The sequence below is a fragment of the Protopterus annectens genome, chromosome 11.part0 (genome assembly GCF_019279795.1).
Source record: "Protopterus annectens isolate FY-2018-M chromosome 11.part0, PAN1.0, whole genome shotgun sequence".
Taxonomy (NCBI): Eukaryota; Metazoa; Chordata; order Ceratodontiformes; family Protopteridae; genus Protopterus; species Protopterus annectens.
Window position 1 is genome coordinate 1,332,418,278 of NC_056745.1, and position 20,323 is coordinate 1,332,438,600.

The 20,323-nt window shown below is 45.7% G+C and overlaps 1 protein-coding gene across 2 annotated transcripts in view; it reads right to left on the minus strand.

Annotated features, from left to right (window-relative positions):
- The window catches only part of NCAPH2 (non-SMC condensin II complex subunit H2), a 1,876,179-nt gene that overhangs the window by 782,344 nt on the left and 1,073,512 nt on the right, over positions 1–20,323 (minus strand). For both annotated transcript variants that reach the window (XM_044088651.1, XM_044088650.1), the window contains exon 13: positions 11,229–11,282. In XM_044088651.1, the coding sequence (XP_043944586.1) occupies positions 11,229–11,282 (54 nt within the window). The remainder of the gene's footprint in view (positions 1–11,228; positions 11,283–20,323) is intronic.

Here is a 20,323-nt window from a genome sequence, read left to right on the forward strand (position 1 = left end):
GCCACCAAAGCAGACACCCAAACAACTACCACCTCAGAACACAACACCTGCAACACATAGACCACACAGTCAGAGTGTCAAGCAGTCACAGCCCTTAAGGCCAAACACAATGCCAGACACACTAGTCATTGGTGACTCCATAGTCAGACACACTGACATCCCGCTCACCAGACTGAGTAAGGAGAAGGTCACAGTAAGCTGTCTGTCGGGTGCTAGAATCCGCCACATAACGCATGCACTCAGGTCTCTCAACAGCAGGTACAAGTACGACTCAATCATTGTCCACGCTGGTGTTAACGACCTGAGACGTACCTCCTTGGACTACATGAAAAGAGACATAGAGGAGCTCTCTGATTATGTAGCCCAAGCAGGTATGACCCTGACCTTGAGCAGTATCCTACCTTCACCAAGAATGATGCCACAATACAGAGATAAGATGATCAGCTTTAACAATTGGCTTAAACTCTGGTGTCATTCAAAGGGGATCCAATGTCTGTCTGCCTGGGATGACATGCTGGACAAGCCACGCTGCTTCGCAAGGGACGGCTTGCACTTGTCACCCTGGGATTCCGGATTTTGGCAAAGGCTCTTGCCACCCCATAGTGCCTTTTTTAGGCAAGGCTCAAATTCTAAACCTACCACCCTAGAACAAAACAAAGGAAAAAAACTAAGGGTAATGCTGCTCAATGCCAGAAGTCTCAACCTCAAGATGCACGCACTCGAGGCCCTTCTCAGTATGGAGAACATCGATGTCTGTGCTGTGACAGAAACCTGGTTCAAGGCTCCTGAGAGCACCCCAGCACTATCAGGTTTTACCTCATATCATGCGTTCGGGCCCAAAACCTGGACAATACCAAGAAAGGAGGAGGGGTATCCATATTCATCAAGGACACCCACACCTCAAGATTGGTGGCATCGCACGATGCATCGGAAACCATCCAGGTGCAATTAACCATAGGCAAGACTGCTCTGCAATTTGTAGCATGTTACAGGCCACCCTGCAAACTCAGGAACCTCATATGGCCTTCCTGAAAACACTGGAGGGATAAATGTATCTCGAACACCATCATACTAGGTGACTTCAACTACCCTAATATAGACTGGGAACACTACTCAAGCCCAAACACTCTAGCCCAAAAGTTCCTGGAATTCATAAACTCAAATGCCATGGAACAACTAGTCACCATCCCCACAAGAGGAGAAAACATACTTGATCTCATCATCATGAACATGGGAGCACAATGTTCAACGCCGGAAGTATACCCCTCACTGGTGAGATCTGATCACAAACTAATCTCGCTGGAGGTCCTCATCCCGCCCCCACCCGAAATGAAAAAGGCCAAAGTAAAGAACTTCTCGAAAGCCGACTTCACACTTCTAAAGACTAGTGTGGTCTCCTTTACGGCCCCTGAGCCGGCGGTTAACATTACTCAAACCGCTGAATCACTTACAAATGCCTTCTACCAGCACCTGCAGGGCTGCATGGATCAGGCAATCCCAAGCAAAACAAAGACTCTTTGTACCAAAGGCAAGCGTCCAGTCTGGTGGACCCCAGCCATAAACAAACTCTACAACAAAAGGAGAAAGCTACTACAAGATAGAGCAAAATCCTTAAAAGGTAAGACACCGCTGATCACTATAAGTAAAAAGCTAAGAGCTCTCATAAAATCATCCAAAGCTAATTTTGAGAAAAAATAGCTAAGGACTCTAAAGACAACCATAAGGCATTATTTAGCTATGTCAGAAACCTAGGAGGAAACTCCCAGATATGCTCAGAATTAGTTCAAAATGATGTGAAGATTACTGATCCTACAGACATTGCCAACATACTGGCTGAAAGGTTCAGTGCAAACTTCTCCCCCCCCCTAAAGGAGAGATATCTATACCAAATGATTGTAGCCCCGCAAACATCTCTAACGCCCAGGTGAGAATTGCTCTCTCCAAGGCAAAGAACACAGCATCCATGGGACCTGATGGTGTCCCCGGCTGTGTGCTCCATGAACTCAACGAGGAATTAAACCCACAGTTAGGACAGCTGTTTAATCTTAGTCTCACCTCCGGATACGTACCCAGGGAGTGGCGCACAGCAACTGTGGTCCCACTCCACAAAGGCGGTGCCTCCACCGACCTTGGAAATTACCGTCCCATTAGCTTGACAAGCCTTATCTGCAAAGCCATGGAGAGGATCATAATGGATCTCATAAATAAAGACATAGGGAACTTGCAGACTTTGGATCCAACCCAGTTTGGCTTTGTCAAAGGCAGATCATGCCTTCTAAACTTGGTTGACTTTTTCGAAACAGTCACCAAGGCCATTGACGAGGGCAGTCCATACAGCCTACCTAGACCTGGCGAAGGCTTTTGATACAATACCTCACTCGGGTATCATGGAAAACTCATCAACTTAAATGTAAACCCATACATTACAAGATGGGTTGCAAACTGGCTGAGTGACAGAACCCACAGGGTCAGAGTTGCTGGCGCCATGTCAGACTCAAAGTCTGTCACAAGTGGTGTCCCACAGGGCTCAGTCCTGGGCCCACTCTTGTTTGGCATCTACTTTTCTGAAGTACAAGCAAACACAGGAGGGTTATGGCTGACAAAGTTTGCAGATGACTGCAAACTGGGCGCCGTAGTTGAAAACACATCCGACACAGATATCCTTCAGAAGGGTCTCACAGAAACGGATAACTGGTGCCAGAGCCATGGCCTAAAGTTAAATGCCAAGAAATGCATAGTCATACCCTTCGGGCAAAATAAGGTTACCCCTAGCTACCATATAGGTGGCAATTCCCTGAACACAGAAGAAGTTATTAGGGACCTGGGAACCCAGGTTGACAGTAGCCTTTCATTCGACACTCATATTGCTAAAGTAGTTAGGAAGACCTTCTACATTGCCCACCTTATCATGAAGGGATTCACATCTAGATCAAGGGAAGTCATAGTCTCCTATACTCATCACTCATCAGACCAATGATCGAGTACAATGCCCCATTCGAATGTATCTGACCCGACACTTGCAGCAGCTGGAGAGGCCACAAAAGTTCCTCACCAAAAGGATAAAGGGTCTCAAAAATCTGTCTTATGCTGCCCGACTGAAAGAACTCCAGTTATATTCAGTTGCTTACCGCTTGCTCAGAGGTGACCTATGCCTGACATACAAGGCCATGTCAAACCCAGATTTGATGAACATGCTTCATCTCAAAAATCTAGATCCCTCAGAGCCACAAGGGGCGGAGACTTAAACCTCGACACGGTTATTAATAGGACGTGCTGGAGGGATAGATTCATCACCCAAAGACTCCCTATGCTGTGGAACAAAATCCTGGTTTATGTGAGGCAGAGCACCTCGCTGGCCTTGTTCAAGAGGAATCTTGACCAATGGATGGGAGATTGCAGATACACCCCAGGGGTTACCTCAGTGTCACTGCTCGACAGAGGCACAGCAAAATAATGGGCATAGTTTCTCCAAACTAAAGGGGTGGCGTAAGCCACAAAACTATGGGCTAGGCTTATAAATGCCCTCGGGCAGATAGCCTAGTATGAACCTATGAACCTATGAACATAACAGAAAACTACATCCCTGCCCTATGGAAAGCTTCTTACAAAGTCCCAGTTCATAAATGCGGAACATCCTTTGAACTAACTACTGGCCCAAAGCAATTCTCTCACCACTCCCCAATATGCTCAAAAAATATATCCATAAGCAACTTCCAACCTCTCGACTTGAAAATCAACTACTCTTTCCCACCAAACATGTTTTTTTGAAAATTTAGGGCTTAACATCTTCACTCTTCCTTGACATGTCAAAGGCTTTTGATGCAGTCTCACACTAACTTCTCCTACAGACTCCATCTTAGTAGCCTTATGCATTCCATGCTTAAATGGTTCACCAGCTACCTAAACAACTGTACTCAGTCTGTAAAACAGAATGACTCCCACTCTACTGTCCTCCCAGTCATAATAGGCATCCCCCAAGGTTCCATACTAGGACCCATACTTTTCAACATCTCTATAAACAACATGTACAGAGACTCAAAACATGCCACCACCATTCAATACACAAAGGACTCTATACTAGCCTGCTCAGACACCAGTCTCCCCGCCTTAGAAAACATCACACGGGATGCTTTCACCACCATGGAAAACTGGCTAAAAAATCTTAACTGCTTTTAATCCCATCCCAGAAAAATATATCCTCAGACATCACAAAAACTGAATGTCACCAACACTACATACTAGGCATTATCACTGAAAAGTTAAAATTCAGTCTTCATAAAGACTCTGAAATTAAGAGACTCCACATCAAGCTCGAGTCTTTACAAAGGGTGAACTGCATTCTAAATTATCCCAATAAAAAATAGCAGCCTCCTTCCTACACTCATATGCCTCAACAATGTTTACAAATCTCCACTATTCCACCAAACTAAATAGAGTAATGTTCCAATAAAATTAGTAAATCTGACTTCATTTTCTCAACCTGCTCCTGTCACAGCATAGCCTTAAACATCCTCAAATGGGCTGAACTCCCCCAACCCATCTCTACTGCAATTACTCATGGCACACTAGATACTACGCCATACACTTAACCATTGATTAGGCTGGCCAGTGAAGGTTGCATTATGTACCAAATAGAAACATACACACCAATGGACTTAAAGAAGTTATGTACGCACTATAACGTTCTATCAGTAGTTCTTCATTTGTCTTCAACCTGTGGGTTCACAGACTCGGCCACATATCCATCATCTGATCCGAGCTCAAAGCTCCTCCCCTTACCCATAATGCCCCTGTATCCTTCCTCCCTTCAGATTGAGTTTGCTGCCCAATCAACCACTCACACCTGACCCAACAGGACCTTGTCACTACTAGAAAAAAAATTCTGAACAAAGAGAAGGACACAAAGGCACCGTAAAAGTGTTCACTGTCTGTACTTGTATAGTCAAACAGCTCAGACAAGGCCAGGGGAAGGAGGGGAGGATGGCTGAAGACAAATGAAGAACTACTCATTTGGAACGTTATGGTGAGTATTTAACTTCTTTATCTGAAGTAGTTGTCTTCATTTGATCTTCAACCTGTGGAACAGAGTCCCCAGCTACTAAACACCTAGGAGGCCCTCATGGAAGGATATTCTGGAGCACGACGGAGTCAAAGGATGCCCAGTTCATGGATACGATGTCCAACTTATAATGTGAAATGAAGGTATGAGATGAGGACCAAGTAGTTGCAGAACAAATATCATCCAATGAAACTCTGGACCAAAAAGCCACAGAAGTGACCATAGATCTGGTAGAATGTGCTTTCACCTGGCCTGGTGGGGAAATCCCCCTGACAGAATATGCCCGAATGATACAGGGAAATCCAACAGGCAATAGTAAGTTTGGAGACTTGTTTCCCTAAAAAGAAACAAAGAGCTGGTCAGACTTACGAAATGCTTCTGTCCTGTGTAAACAGAAATGTAACCGTCTGTGCATGTCTAACAAATCTAATTAATGGTGGCCTCAAACTACTTTGGGAAGAAAAGATGGATTACTGCGCAAAGACACCCTTGTCCTTATGAAAAATCATACAAGGGACTTTGATCGACAGGGCTTGAAGTTCCGACACTCTCCTGGCAGAGGTGATGGCCACTAAGAATGCAGTCTTCCAAGACAGAAATTGCAAGTCCACTGAAGCTGCAGGTTCAAAAGGGGGGGGGGGTGATACTAAAGCCTGAAGCACTAAGGTAAGATCCCATGATGGCACAGGATCCTTCACCAAGGGGTCACAGATGGAAAGTACCTTTAAGGAAAGTCTTGCAAAGCTTTGAAGATGCCAGTCAAGCCATATTCTCCCCCACAAGTCAGAAATTAAAGCCAGCTGAACTTTCCCTGTGGACGAACTGTCACCTTGTTGAAAAATCCCCGATAAGCACTCCAACACCACAGGAACTGGAGCAGTAAAAGGATTCAGTGCACACCACAAAGCCCGTACAGAAAAACATTTCCACTTGCTATAGTATATCTTCCTGGTAGATGACTTATGAGCCGCCACCAGAATTCGTTTGATGGGAGAAGGTAAATTGGGAGTCCAGATGGGAAATGGAGAACCAAGCAGTGAGCTTTAGACTGTCCAGGTCTGGATGAGGAATCCTTGAGGGATGAGAAATGAGATCCATAACTGCATTCAACATCCATGGTGGAGCCACCAGATGAAACCACAGAGAGGGAAACCAGACTTGGTGAGGCCAGAATAGGGCAATGAGGATCACGAAGCTCCCCAGCCTGCGAGCTTTCTGAAGAAATTTTAGTATCAAGGGTAGAAAGGGATAAGCATACAGAAAACCGGGAGGCCAAGCACACGTCTGTTCCACTAATACTGAAGGGTTCAGAGACTACTCGTAAGGCATCAGGATAGATCTGCTTTGCCTGTCCACTAGAATGTTGGACTGTCCTGGAATGTGCATTGCCACCAGAAAATAGCTGGTGGAGATCGCCCATTCCCACACACTCATGGCCTCATGACAAAGGGGATAAGATCTGGACCCCCCTGCTTGTTGATGTGCCAGACCACCAACATATTGTCTGTCTGTATAGCAATCATAATTGAGGGAAGATGGGCATGGAGAACCTGCAACGCAAGAAGCACTACCCTCATCTCCAGGACACTGATATGCAAACTGGTCTCGTAGGGGGACCATGTGCCTTGAACTGTCCTTCCCGAGCAATGCCTCCCCCACCTCAGCTGGGAGGCATCCATAGTCACTGTGGCCTTGGGAAATAATGGGAGAAAAGGACGTCCCCGAACCAAATCCAGGGAAAGAATCCACCATCAAAGAGAGTCCCTGTACACTCGAGAGATTCAAACTGGGTGAGACAATGGGAGATCTAACAGAGACCATTGTATGGAAAGGGTCCAGTGAAGGATTCCCTTGTGAAGGCGTGTCAAGGGTAAAAGATTTACCATGGCCGCCATGGACCCCAACACCCATAGTACCACTTCTGCCGTTGGAGAGTGAGTTAAGAACGTGAAGAACATGTAGTTTCAGACCGCGCATCCTGTCTGGAGTAAGGAAAACTCTTGTCTGAACCGTGTCTATCAGAGCTCTAATGAAGTCTAAGGTCTTAACTGGGGCCAGAGATGATTTGCTGAGATTGATGGTGAATGCCTAACCTCTGGGCTAGTAGTAGTAAGGAATCCCTCACTTGACAAAGTTGATGCCTGGAAGGGGCAGTGAGGAGCCAAATGTCCAGGTAGGGAAACACCTGAATGCCCTGGAGTCTCAGGTGAGCCACTACTACTGACATCACTTTGGTAAACAACCTGGGGGGTGTGGTGAGACCAAAGGGGAGCGCTCTGAACTGATAATGATTGGCTCCTAGCCAGAAGCAGAGGAACCTCAGAGAGCACTTGTCCATCTTGATATGATGGCACTCGCCCTGAAGATTGATCGAGCACATCCAAATGTCCTCCTGCAGGAATGGCAGGATAGACTGAAGGGTGACCATCTAGAATTTTGTCTTTGCCACCAACAGGTTCAAGGTGGATAGATCCAGAATTGGTCTTAAGTCCCCCGTCTTCTTTGGCACTAAAAAGAATCTGGAATAAATACCTAATCCAGACTGGTTTTGGGGGACTTGTTGGATGACTCGTTTTTCTAGCAGCTGTGCTATTTTCAGTGCTGCATCCTCCCTGTACGTGGGTAGAATATCCGGGAGGTGTTTCGGTAGTAGGGGTGGTTCGGAATGGGACTGAATAACCTCTGGATATAATCGGCAACACCCAATGATCTGTAGTGATGGACTCCCACTCCGTTAGGTTTAGCAATAACCGGCCCCCGACTGGCTCCAGAGATGAGCAGTCGGGCAACCCTACAGGGCTACTGCGCGGGTCTGTCTGAGAAGGGTTCTCGAGACCAGTAATTTCTCAGTCTCCCTCTGCCTCTAGGGCGACATCTGTCATAACCCCTCTGCCCCTGGGGGGAAGAAGAGTCCTGAGTGACTCTGGGAAAAGTCTGAGATTTCCGGAATCACATCTTCTTAGTCCCTCACCGATTCCTAGAAAAAGATCGTTGAGGGGTGGAGAAGAGGATCCTGACGGCAGACAGAGTCTTCCCGTCCTTCTCACTCTAAACTAACATCTCTTGTACTGACATTCCAAACAGGGAGGAATCGTTGTACAGGTCATTGGTGAATGATGTCTTAAAAGGTTCCAAGAACTGACACAGCCGGAGCCAGGTGTGTCTCCTGATAGCAACGCCTGTACCAGCTCCTTTAGCAGCACCCTTGGTAGCATGGGAGAGGAGATGCATAGAAGTATTTGTGACCAACTTCAGAGTGCCCATACGAGCGGAAAACTTCTTTTTGTCCTCTGCCGACAGCGTACACCTGCTTCCAGAAGTGGTCCAGCCCCTTGACTCTTGGTCCGGAGGATGAACCGTAGAGCTCTCCTGAGTGAGCTCTTTCCTAGTGGCAGCTGCCACCACCATGGCATCAACAAGGGAACCCGTATTCCAATGTGACCTATCTGAAGGGAGGGCTCAAAACTTTATCCGGGTGCTTGGGGATGGGCTCCGTGTCCTGTTCCTTCCACGCCAGAGATGTTATGAGGTCGACAAAAGGATCCGCGGGAGGGGACACCCAGGAAGAAGAGGGTCTTGCTTCAAATGCCTCAAGGAACACTGACTCATCAGAGGTCAATTTCTGGGCTGACCATCCATCTCACTGGCGGAGGAGTTCCATGATGCCTCCAAAGAAGACATCCTCGGGGGGGTAACCAGGGGAACCTTCCCCTTCCTCCAAATCGGTGTCTTCAGTGAAACACTCCGGTAGGGAGTCTCAGTGCCTCCTTTTGCATGTATGTTTGCAAGGACTCTCCTCAGTCGGGCTCTCTGAGGAGGACTCGCCAATGTTTTGCTGCTCCCAAGTGGAAGCTTTCTGAGGCAAAATGGCAGCAGGCTGTCCCGGAGATGGCCAGAACCATAACCAAAACAGAGGAAGTCGGGGCGGAGTCAGAGGACGAGATAGTCAAAGGTCTTGACGAAATCGAGAGAACCATTTCCACCACATCAAAAGCCGAAAGGGAACAGACATCCTGAGAAAGGCCAATAGGAGCTGTCACCCTCTGATCCGATGGGGGAGCCAGAGCTGAGCCTCCAAGTGCAGAGATACTAAGATGAAGGCTGCGCTCCAACACACTTGGAGCGGACACCAACCCCTCGGATCCGATGCCGAGGGCTACAGCTCTGTGAGCTTGTCAGATCTGTCCTAGTCAGATCTGACCTGCTCAAGGTCATAGCCGGATTAGAGGTAGAAGGTACTACTGGCACAGAACCCTTGACCCAGACAGCCCTCCAATCCAAGGGCTCCGAAACCGAAGGTCGGATCGGAGAAGGAGTGATTGGGATGAAAAAGGGCTGCATGCTCCCTGCTCTGGACAGAAAGGGGGAAGGCAAGACTCCCATTTGAATCTGGGTGCGGATACATTTCTGCATCATTCTGTCCATCTCCACTTCACTAAGGCTCCGGGTGTAGCAGAAGGAGGCGGTGACCAACACCAGCCTGAAGGGTGGCGAGGGGAAGCCTGCATCAGCAACCGGATGTGGGGAAACTCTGGCTCCGGGAGAATGGAGCCGGGGAGACTCTGGTCTCGGAGCCAACCTAGATTTAGGTGGAGGGCCGGTCGAAGGCAAACGATCTGGAGATCGCTTTCTTGGCTTGTCTTTCTTGGATGACTTATCCCCATCTCCGGGCCTATTAGAGGGAGTTTGAGTCCTCGAGGCTGGGGAGGAGGTAGAAGCAGAAGCTGGGGCGTGGGTACCTGAGACCCAGACAAGGGAAGAAGGCCCTTGAGAATCATCTTATCCTTCCTGTCCTTCAGTGCCCAGGGATTAAACCAGGCACAGATGGAGCAGGAGGTCTGCAGGTGGACCACCCCTAGACACACTACGCACAGAGTGTGGCCATCGGCTGTTGAAAGCTTATGCCCACACTCTGTGCACTTTCTGAACCCTGGCTTGGGAGTGTCCGACATACCCAAAACAGGCCCAGCACACAAACAAGTTCTGAAACACACACACACACTGTACAGAAGAGAGAAGAAAAGAAGGAGAAAGCAAGATTTTTTTTTAATGGAGACCACTCAAAAGGGGAGGTAAGAAAACAGAGAGATAATACCTAAGGAAATAGAGACTTAACCCCAAAAAACACTTACCATACTTTCAGTAGCAGACAGCTCAGACCACGATGTGAACTTTACAGATGGCACACGAGATCTGAAGGGAGGAAGGAGACAAGGGCATTATGGGTAAGGGGAGAAGCCTTGAGCTCTGATCAGATGCTGGATATGTGGCCAAGTCAGATCTGATGCGTATGAATGGACCCACGGATTGAAGATCAAATAAAGACTACTTTAGTTCTATGGAATCTACCAACTCTTATGTCAACTTGTTATACTCAATTAGCATCTCTAAAGCACAAAGCAACCTTCCAAATAATATTACACTCCTGAGCAATATAAAACACTTCAAAACTGCACTGAGATCATTTGGTGAAAAGCAAACTATGTAGCTGTACTTCACCCCACAGACTGACTTCCAGTTTTTCTTTCAACTTCTTTTCTCTCTCCCTTTTTTTTTAATTTACACTCGCCTCTCTGTTGTCATTCTTTCCTCCACTAGATGTTTCCTTCATACATTCTCTTCTACTACCCATCTCCACCTTTAAAACCCATTAATCCTCTCTAGTTTCACCATCTGAACTGAACTACTTTGCACATCCAATCATCCCCTCCTTAGGCACTCACCTTATTTAACCAAACATTACCTTTCACTTCTGAAAGCACAAAAATACTTGTCTGCACATTTATCAAAACTTTTTGAGTTTTTCAACACTGTGTAAATACTTTACATTTAGTTGATTGTCCAGGATTACCCGTTTTCAAAATTTTGTAAAAATATCTGAACTTTGTAAGAGCATGTAAATACTTTTGTTTTGTACCTTATTACTGCATCTATGTTACTGGAGCTTTTCTCTCCAGGCTTCTGCTGAAAATGAGCATGCAATCCCAGTCAGACTTTCCTGGGAATCAAAAGCAAATAACTATAAACTAAATAAAATTTATATAACCCTTCACCTTTTCTCTCTCTGAGTCACAGTTTCGTAGTAGCCTTATCTAAACCCGAAGCAAATGTCAATTTCCCCTGAATCAAAATTACAAAATAGCAAATAAACACTTTAAAGCACACATACCTGCAAATGTGGGACCTGTTTTTTTACTTTTTGCAGTGTCATCTCCATGGTAATCTGTGTAAAGAAATAACATTGAGGCAGTTCGTAAAAAATATATAAGCAGAAGCAAGTTTTTAAAACAGAAAAAAGGATAAATGAGACATCATAACATAAAATCTTTGAAAGAGGTGATTGCAGCAGTGCGATGCTTTGCAGTCTACTCAAGGATGGACTACCATCTTCAGCCTGTTTCCAGGGGAAGACATAGTCTGGCATATTCTCTTGTATAAAGCTAATGTTACAACTAGATAGAAACCACTGACTAGATTAATCTAAACACCCAAAAGTTAAACTTAACGTAAAACAATATCTAAATATTTACTCATGGCAGGTTATAAAGAAAGAACACAGTCTAGATGTGGTAGAAAGCGATCAGTACTGCCAAGTTTCACCCTCACCACTAAGGGCTAACATATACACTGCACTTGTGCTACATTTTCTTTGGAGAGAACTCTTGCACCATTATAAAATTCTTCTGGAATGCCAAAAACGACACCACCTTAAACAACAAACTAAGCTGGTGAAAATTCATGACAGAAGGCCTTGCAGGAATGACATCAACATTCAGCTCGCCTGAACAAAACATCCCACTTTCAGTGGATCATTAACATGCAAACCATTCTCTCTCCACATCACAGCTTCTCATGTTTCTAATGCAGGAACATGCAGCTCTTCTGGATTGATTCGCTATCCTTGGCAATACTGCAATATTTGCCATAACATGAAAGCAAAACTAACTGTCACTCGGGCAATATTTCACAATTGCTTTGGCTGTACTTAATCTGATTTCTACTATCCTTGTGCAGTGCTGGTGTAGTATCATGGCTGGCTATGACCAACTAGACAGCACAGTACTACTTCCTCCTTTATTTTTCTATATGCGAAAGCAAGGTGGAAGTTGTTCTGATGTTAAGTTTCATGAGCTACACTTTATAATTTTATAACAAGAGCAACAATGTCTTTGGCAACACTTGAGGATTATTTCTGAAAGACACTACACAAAAATGTACACAGTTTTCTGAGCTGGAGGGGGTACTCCAGAGGAGTGTTTCTATTTCATGTACTCTTCTAACTGAGATAAATACTGCCATAATGACTTTCATGGCAAATATATATTTAAAAAAAAAAAAACACTGTTGGTCCCAATGGTATGAAGCCAACTTTCTAATAAAGAAGTTCAAGTCCTAGGATGGTAAAAATGGGTGTTACAACATTCTCCTTAAAAATGTCTCGAGAAATTAGTTAAAAAAAAAATCTAAGTATTTATTTATTCACATTTGTTTACCAGGAGGTACACTGGGCCAAATGTGAGCCCATTGTCAGTGGAGGCCCGGGGAGAAAAGCTCCAAATCCAAAAACAGACATTATACAAGTTAGTAAGAGGCAATAAGAGACAATACAATAAACTAGATAGTATGCAGTAAATTACACAGTATACAAGTCATAAAATACAAGGCTGCATTACAAATAAAATTTTAAGTATGCAAGACATAACATGCATATCACTGCAGTGACATAGCTTTAGTATATATGCGAATATTCCAGTAGCTGCTGAGTAGAGAGGAGGTGAAGGTTATAGCAGCTGATTAGACTGAGAGTAAGGTAGAGGCATTTGACCTCAAGTACATTAATTACAAGATTAAACTGCATGTGTAGATGGCTTCATACCAATATATAGATTGCTTCTCTTACAGCACAATGACACCAAATATACAGAACCAACTGATATTGCTAGCATCTTGGCAGATAGTTTCAGTGCTAACTTTACCCCCCTCTCACCCCCTAAAGGGCCCATCTTTATACCAGAAGAATGCAAAGTTCCTGTAATCATGGCTGTACAGGTAAAAACCTCACTCTTCAAAGCCAAGAACACAGCATCCATGGGACCTGACAACATCCCAGGCTGCCTTCTACACGAACTACAGAATGAACTGGCACCCGACCTAAGTACCATGTTCAATCATAGCCTCACCTCAGGCTTTGTGCCCATTGAATGGCGCACCGCGACGGTTATCCCACTCCACAAAGGGGGGGGGGGCACAACAGACCCCGGGAACTACCGCCCCATTAGCCTGACCAGCCTGGACTGCAAGGCCATGGAACGTATCATCATGGAACTCATAAACAAAGACATTGGAGATCTCCAAACTCTGGACCCCACACAGTTCGGGTTTATAAAAGGCAGATCATGTCTCCTAAACCTGATAGACTTCTCTGAAGTAGTCACCAAAGCCACAGATGAGGGTAAGGTGGTTCACACAGCCTATCTAGATGTCGCCAAGGCGTTCAACACCATCCCCCACTCTGGAATTATAGATAAACTCACTAAACTAGGTATAAATCCCTATGTTACAAGATGAGTTGCCAACTGGCTTACTGACAGAACCCACACTGTGAAAGTAGCAGACTCCAAATCAGACTTCAGACCAGTGACAAGTGGAGTACCACAGGGTTCAGTCCTGGGTCCTCTCGTTTGGTATCTACTTCTCTGAAGTACAGACTAACACAGAAGGTCTTTGGCTAACTACATTCGCAGATGACTGCAAACTAGGAGCCATAATCGAAACTCCTAACGATGTGGACATCCTACAAAAGCCATTGTCTCAAGCTCAATGCCAAAAAGTGTACTGTCATCCCCTTTGGTAAAAACTATGTACCCATGATCTACCACATAGGCGGTAGTCTACTTAACACCGCAAGTGTGATAAGAGACCTTGGGACACAGGTGGACAGTAGTCTCTCCTTTGATAATCACATCGCCACAGTGGTCAGGAAACCCTTCTTTGTGGCACACCTCATCACAAAAGGTTTCTCATCCAGAAAAAAGAGGTCATTGTTCCCCTCTACTCATCACTCATTAGACCCATTATAGAGTATAACTCCCCTTTTGGTAAGTACCTCACAAGACATCTACAACAACTGGAAAGGCCGCAAAAATACCTCACAAAGGGGATTACTGGCCTCAAACAGATGCCTTACGCAGACCGACTCAAAAACTCCAGCTTTACTCTGTCACATATTACCTACTCGGAGGCAATCTCTGCCTAACATACAAAGCTATGTCAAACCCAGAACTGTTGGACATGCTCCACTTAAAGAAATCCCAGTCCCTCCGAGCTACACGCTCTAGTGACCTAAACCTTGTCACCACATTAAACAGAACATGCTGGAGGGATAGATTCCTGTCCCAGAGACTTCCCATACTCTGGAACAGACTACCTATCTATGTCAAACAGAGCTCCTCATTAGCACTCTTCAAGAAATATCTTGATAATTGGATGGGTAATAGGAAATTCACCCCGGGGATCACTTCTGTGGTTCTGCTTGACAGGGGCATAGGACAATTATTTTCTTGGGTGGAGAAAGCCAGGGTACCTTTTTGGCTAGGCTCGTATAGGCCCTAGGGCCAATAGCCTAGTACCTACCTATGAACCTATGAAATGTGTTTCTCATAATAGGGCATTAAAAGTTGACAGCACACAGTATATATGTGCTGATTTGGGGACATCTATGAGATGGAAAGGAGGGGGGATGAGCTGGAGAAATGGGCAGACTAGGTAATGTTTGATTTTATATGGTCAGTCCTACTATATATGTACATAGCCAGTGGGAGATTAGGTGTTGTCTCAGGTATGTCTTGAAGTGTTTGGGGTTGCAAGTAGTCCTGGGTGATGAGAGGAAGGCATTCCAAATCTTGGCGATGGTAAAGGGATAGCGAATCTGATCAGCAGAAAAAAGAAATTATGTCTTACCATAACGTTCCATCTGTGTTGCTGATCCTCGTTCAGTCATTACGTCTGGGTAGTCGGTTCCAACCTCGGAACTGAGCCAGCCATCTTCCAAGCTCACATCAGCCACAAACTCTCGAGCTAAACTCTTACCCAAAATTCCCCTCTCCCTATTACCTCAGATTGAGTTTGCAAGTCAAAAGAAGGTAGAGGCTACCTCTGGTCAAATGACCTAATGGAACCAGATGGCGTGATCCACTATAAGCCTCAGGAGGGGGAAGGAGGGAGGGTCGTAATGACTGAACGAGGATCAACAACACAGATGGAACGGTTATGGTAAGACATAACTTCTTCATCTGATGTTGTTAATCCTGGTTCATTCCTTACGTCTGGGACAGAGTCCCCAGCTACCTTTATTCCTGGGAGGCTCTCATGGAAGGACATTCCTGAGCACCACTGAACCAAAAGATGCTCTTCCTCTGGAGGCCAAATCCAATTTGTAATGGTTGATGAAGGTATGAGATCTAGCCCAAGTTGCAGGTGCACAAATGTCATGTAAAGAAGCTCTAGCATGGGAAGGCAGAAGAAGTTGCTACCGACCTTGTGGAATGAGCCCTTATGGCTGTAGTTAGAGGGATATTGTGCTCTTTGTAAATAAATGTTACCCAATCTTTTAACCATTTAGCCAATGTGACCTTAGCAACAGCTAATCTAGGTCCAGAATAGGCCAAGAATAACTGATCTGATTTGCGAGAAGCCTTAGTTCTGTCCAGGTAGAAACAAATTTGCCTGTGAATGTCTAGGGTATGTAGGCAATACTCTCCCGTTAGAATGACTGGGAAAGAAAACTAGCAATTCAATGGTTTGGTTAATGGACATTTCAGAGATCATTTTTGGCAGAAAGGAAGGATTAGTTCTCAATGACACTATCTTTATTAAAGGTCAAGCCATTTGATGCACAGAGCTTGAAGTTCAGAAATATGTCTGGCAGAAGTAATGGCAACCAAGAACAAAGTATTCCATGAAAGAAACTTGAGGTCGCATGAAGAAGCTGGTTCAAAAGGTGACATTGTCAGAGCTTGCAGGACTAATGACAGGTCCCATGGCTGGGTAGGTTCTCTAAATGGGGGTTTCAAATGCTTTACACCTTTTAGAAAGGTCTTGCATAATTTATGTGACATAAGGGAAGACTCTTGGACACCATTGTGAAAATTAGATATTGCGGCCAAATAAACCCGAATGGAAGAAGCAGAGAGGCCAGACTGGAATAAACTTGACAGGTATTCCAGTACCACTGGCACCGGTGTTGAAAAGGGATCTATCTGCTTTTCCTTCAGCCAAATAGTAAAACTTTTCCACTTGCTGAGATATGTATTTCTGGTGGAAGACTTATGAGATGCAATAAGAATGTCACGTACTGAGGAAAAAAGATCATTTTGCCTGGCAATCACAGGAAATGGAGGAGCCAAGCTGTGAGCTTCAGGCTGTTCAAGTTGGGGTGAATCAGGTTCTGCGGATGGGAGATCAACTCCGAAGTTGATCGAGAATCCATGGTTGATCTAGCAAGTTAGGCCATAGAAAGGGGAACCAAATTTGACGAGGCCAATATTGCACTATGAGGATTACTTTGCTCTTCAACCAGGGGGTTTTCTTCAGGAACTGGAGAATGAGGGGAAGAAGGGGAAAAGCATAATTCAGGGACCTAACCGCAAAGGTCGCTGATGCAAAGTTACGCTTCTCTAATCTGTCCAGTGCCCGGGACTCCTTGTTGGGCGGATGGACAGTCTGGCTCTCTTCTGCCAGATCCTTTTTAGTTGGGGTCGCCACCACCATGGCATCTATTGGAAGACCTTTGGACCAGTGGGGGTCAGTATCTGGAGGGGACAAGATTTTATCTGGCCTCCGGGGAATGGCTTCAACGGTGTCAGGAGCTTTCCATGCACACTGCACGATGAGCCGGACATGTTTGTTGGCAGGTGGAGTAACCCAGGAGGTAGGGGGCTGGGCACGAAAGGCCTGCAGGAATACAGACTCTTCAGAGGTTGGGTTAGAGGGCTGCCAATCACCTCTCTGTTTAAGGATTTCAAAGATATCCCCAAAGGATACCTCACAGGGTGATCGAGGGGACCCTTAACCATCATCAAAATCTGTGTCTTCCGTGAGGGACTCTTCTGGGGAGTCCATGTGCTTCCTCTTACACGAACACTTGTGATGATCTTGCTCAGAGGGAGATGCTGATGAAGACAGCGCAAGAGGGGCCTCCTGTGGGAGTGTATCCTGAGGACCTTGTGCCCAGTGTCCGCTAGGGGTGGCTTGTGTGCACTGCGGCCCAGAGGAGGACGGAAAACCTGGTGGCACAGGATCGCCTACAGGGGCAAGAGCCTTCTCCATAAGTTGAAAGGCTGGTCCACCTAAGTGGGAGCCTACAGTCACCCCTCGCTCAAGCAAGCCAGCCTGCCAACTAAGAGTCTCCAGATGGCCATGGGACGCAGGGGAAACCGTGCCACAACTAGCACCCTGAGAAGTGACAGGAGTAAAGTGTTTCTCCTGCCAAAAAGGCAGCTGCGGTTCCTTAGTGAGGTCTACAAAAGGAACCGCAGCAGGGGCAGTCTGTGCTCTAGGAAGGGGCTTAAAGGCTGAAGATGACGGAGGAGAACAAGTAGGAATCTCTGAGGAAAAATGTTCCCCTCCATGGGAGGGATAGGTCTTGGGAGGTGGGATTCCTCTAGCCGAAAGCATTTCATCCACAAGGCACGCCACACCATGTTCAGAGAGGCTTCTAGTGGATCTCATGGACATAGCTGATGGGGAGTCAGGTCTATCTAGAGATGGAGTAAATTGAGAGCCCGCGAATAAGTCATAACAGCAGGTAGGATAGGTGTCCACACTGAAGGCAACGGTGCTGTAATGGCTTGTACTATCGGTGTCTGCAGCAAGAGAATTGTTGGTGCCGAGAACAGAGTCTGCACTGACAAGGTCGGTGCCATAGTGGTAGTTAGCACCGTAATCTGTGCCGAGAGAGTTTGCGCCGACAAAGGAGTACTCGGAACCGACTGGAGAGTTGGTGCCAAGAGCACTGTTGGTGCCGAAGAATGTACAGGCGTCACAAAATCCCACGACGTCATAGCAGTCTGCATCGACTGTATGGTTGGTGCCAGTAAAAGGGTGTAAGCCGAGGAGCCCCTCGGTTCCAATGCTGTCTGAAGCACACTCTGTGCCGTAGTAGGAGTCGGTGCCGACGGCTTCGGAGCTGTAGGTCTCAGCTCCAAAAGCCTCGGAGCCGAAGAAGTCCATTCAGAAGACGGCAATTTAACTTTCTTTGGTCTCGGATCCTGGGGGTTCCCAGCAGGGGACGAAGGAAGAGACTTGGTCTTCTTTAGGTTGTCTTTCTTTCTATGGGAGCTAGGAGGGGATGAAGCCTCCGACCCAGAAAAAGTCTCTGTAAAGGGGGTTTTCATAATACCCATTAAAGTTAGTTTGTTTTTCTTCTCTAAGAGGGTCCAGGTTGAAAAACTTTTACAAATCCCACAAGGTGGGTCGACAGTTAAGTGAGGTTCACCCAAGCAGTACACACATACGGCATGTGCATCTGAAGTAGGTAACTTGTGGCCACAACTAGTACATCTTTTAAAGCCCCAACATCCTTTCTTTTCTGCCATGATAGGTGAGAGAAACAGATAGAAGGGAAAGAAAAAGGGAAAGTAGAGTACCAGCTATGGTACAAAAGATACCCAAAGGTACAAGGGGAAAGATTACCAACGATGGTAAAACAGATACCAACAAAGTAAGAACGATGGTAAACACATAAAAACAGAGTTGCTAGATGTGATACGCTAAGAGACAACTATACAAATAAATTTCCTTGAAGAAAGGTAAATTTACGAGGTAATATATCAAGAAAAGTAACTTAGCTCAAGAGCAAGGGCTTGACACGACTTAATGGCGATGTTGTTGTTGTTGCGTATTTCGGCTTTTCCCGGTTAGGGGTCGCCACAGGGGAACTCTGGTCCGCTAATGATTGGCAGTTGATTTTTATGTGCCAAGTTGCCAGCCCTGACACACAACCTTCAACGAAGGTACGCCTATTCACGCATGTCTCCACGCAGAAGACGCTCTAGCTGAGAATCGAACTGGACAGTGTCTTACTGTGAGGTGACATCGCTACTGCAGCACCACCACCGCGTGGCAAATGAAATCTGGGATAACAGGGAGAGGGGAATTCTGGGTAAGAGTTTAGCTCGAGAGTTTGTGGCTGACGCAAGCTTGGAAGATGGCCAGCTCGGTTCCGAGGTCGGAACAGACTACCCAGATGTAAGTAATGAACGAGGATTAACAACATCAGATGGTTAGGTTTCACTACATTTAGCAGCATTTGATTTACAAATAGAAGAGATCTATTTGGGTGACAGATGGTGAACAGAGAGCAGAGGGCAGGGCAGTTAGAAGGCCTGCATATTAGCTTATAAGCTGTAGTTAGTTGTAGGTATGTTAGACATTGGGGTAGTTCAAGTCAGTTTAGAAGATGAAGTGATACACAGTGGTGGGAGGAGTATTTAGCATTGGTAACAAATTTGGTCATTTTGTTATAGCACGAGTCTAGTTTGGATTTGAGAGAGGCTTGGATGTTGGTGAAATGTGGTGCACCATAGAGCAAATATGGAAGCAGAAAGGAAGAGGAAAGGGATAGTTGTGCAGAGTAGGTGAGCCAGTATTTACACCTGTAGAGGAAGACTCATTTCTGATGGGCTATTTTGATACAGGTGTTAATATGCTGGTCAAAAGTTAGGTTTTCGTCTATATTGACCCCTAGAAGTTTGGTGTAAGGACTACTTCAATATAAATGTTGTTGAGAGAATGAATGTATCTTAAAACAGAGTCTGAAGCTGCAGAAAAGAACCTTAACAGAACAAGAAAGACCTGAAAAAATGCCAGCAGGTAATCTAATAGCATTGGAAAGTACAGTTGTGTACACTTTCCATAAATGTAGATGTTCGAGTGTATTCACTGTTGCAGTCATTACATTTGGGTAATCTGCTGGCAGGTTACCCTCAGTCGGCCTGATTAACGAAGTCTTGGGTCCTGCGTCGGGTGCTGTCCCTTCTTCTATGACGTCAGGGGTATAAAACATGCAGCCGACGCCATTACAACAGTTTTTCTTGCCCTAGATGTCAGGTGCCCCCCAAATGGGGAGCAAATAAAATTAAAAACACAAAAAATATACCTCCAATCTCAAAAGCAAATACACCAAAAGGGCTTTTAAGCATAGTGAGAGAAAGTAGAGGTACAGCCAGAGAAAAATAGGGGGCTGGAGGGAGGGTAACCAGGATT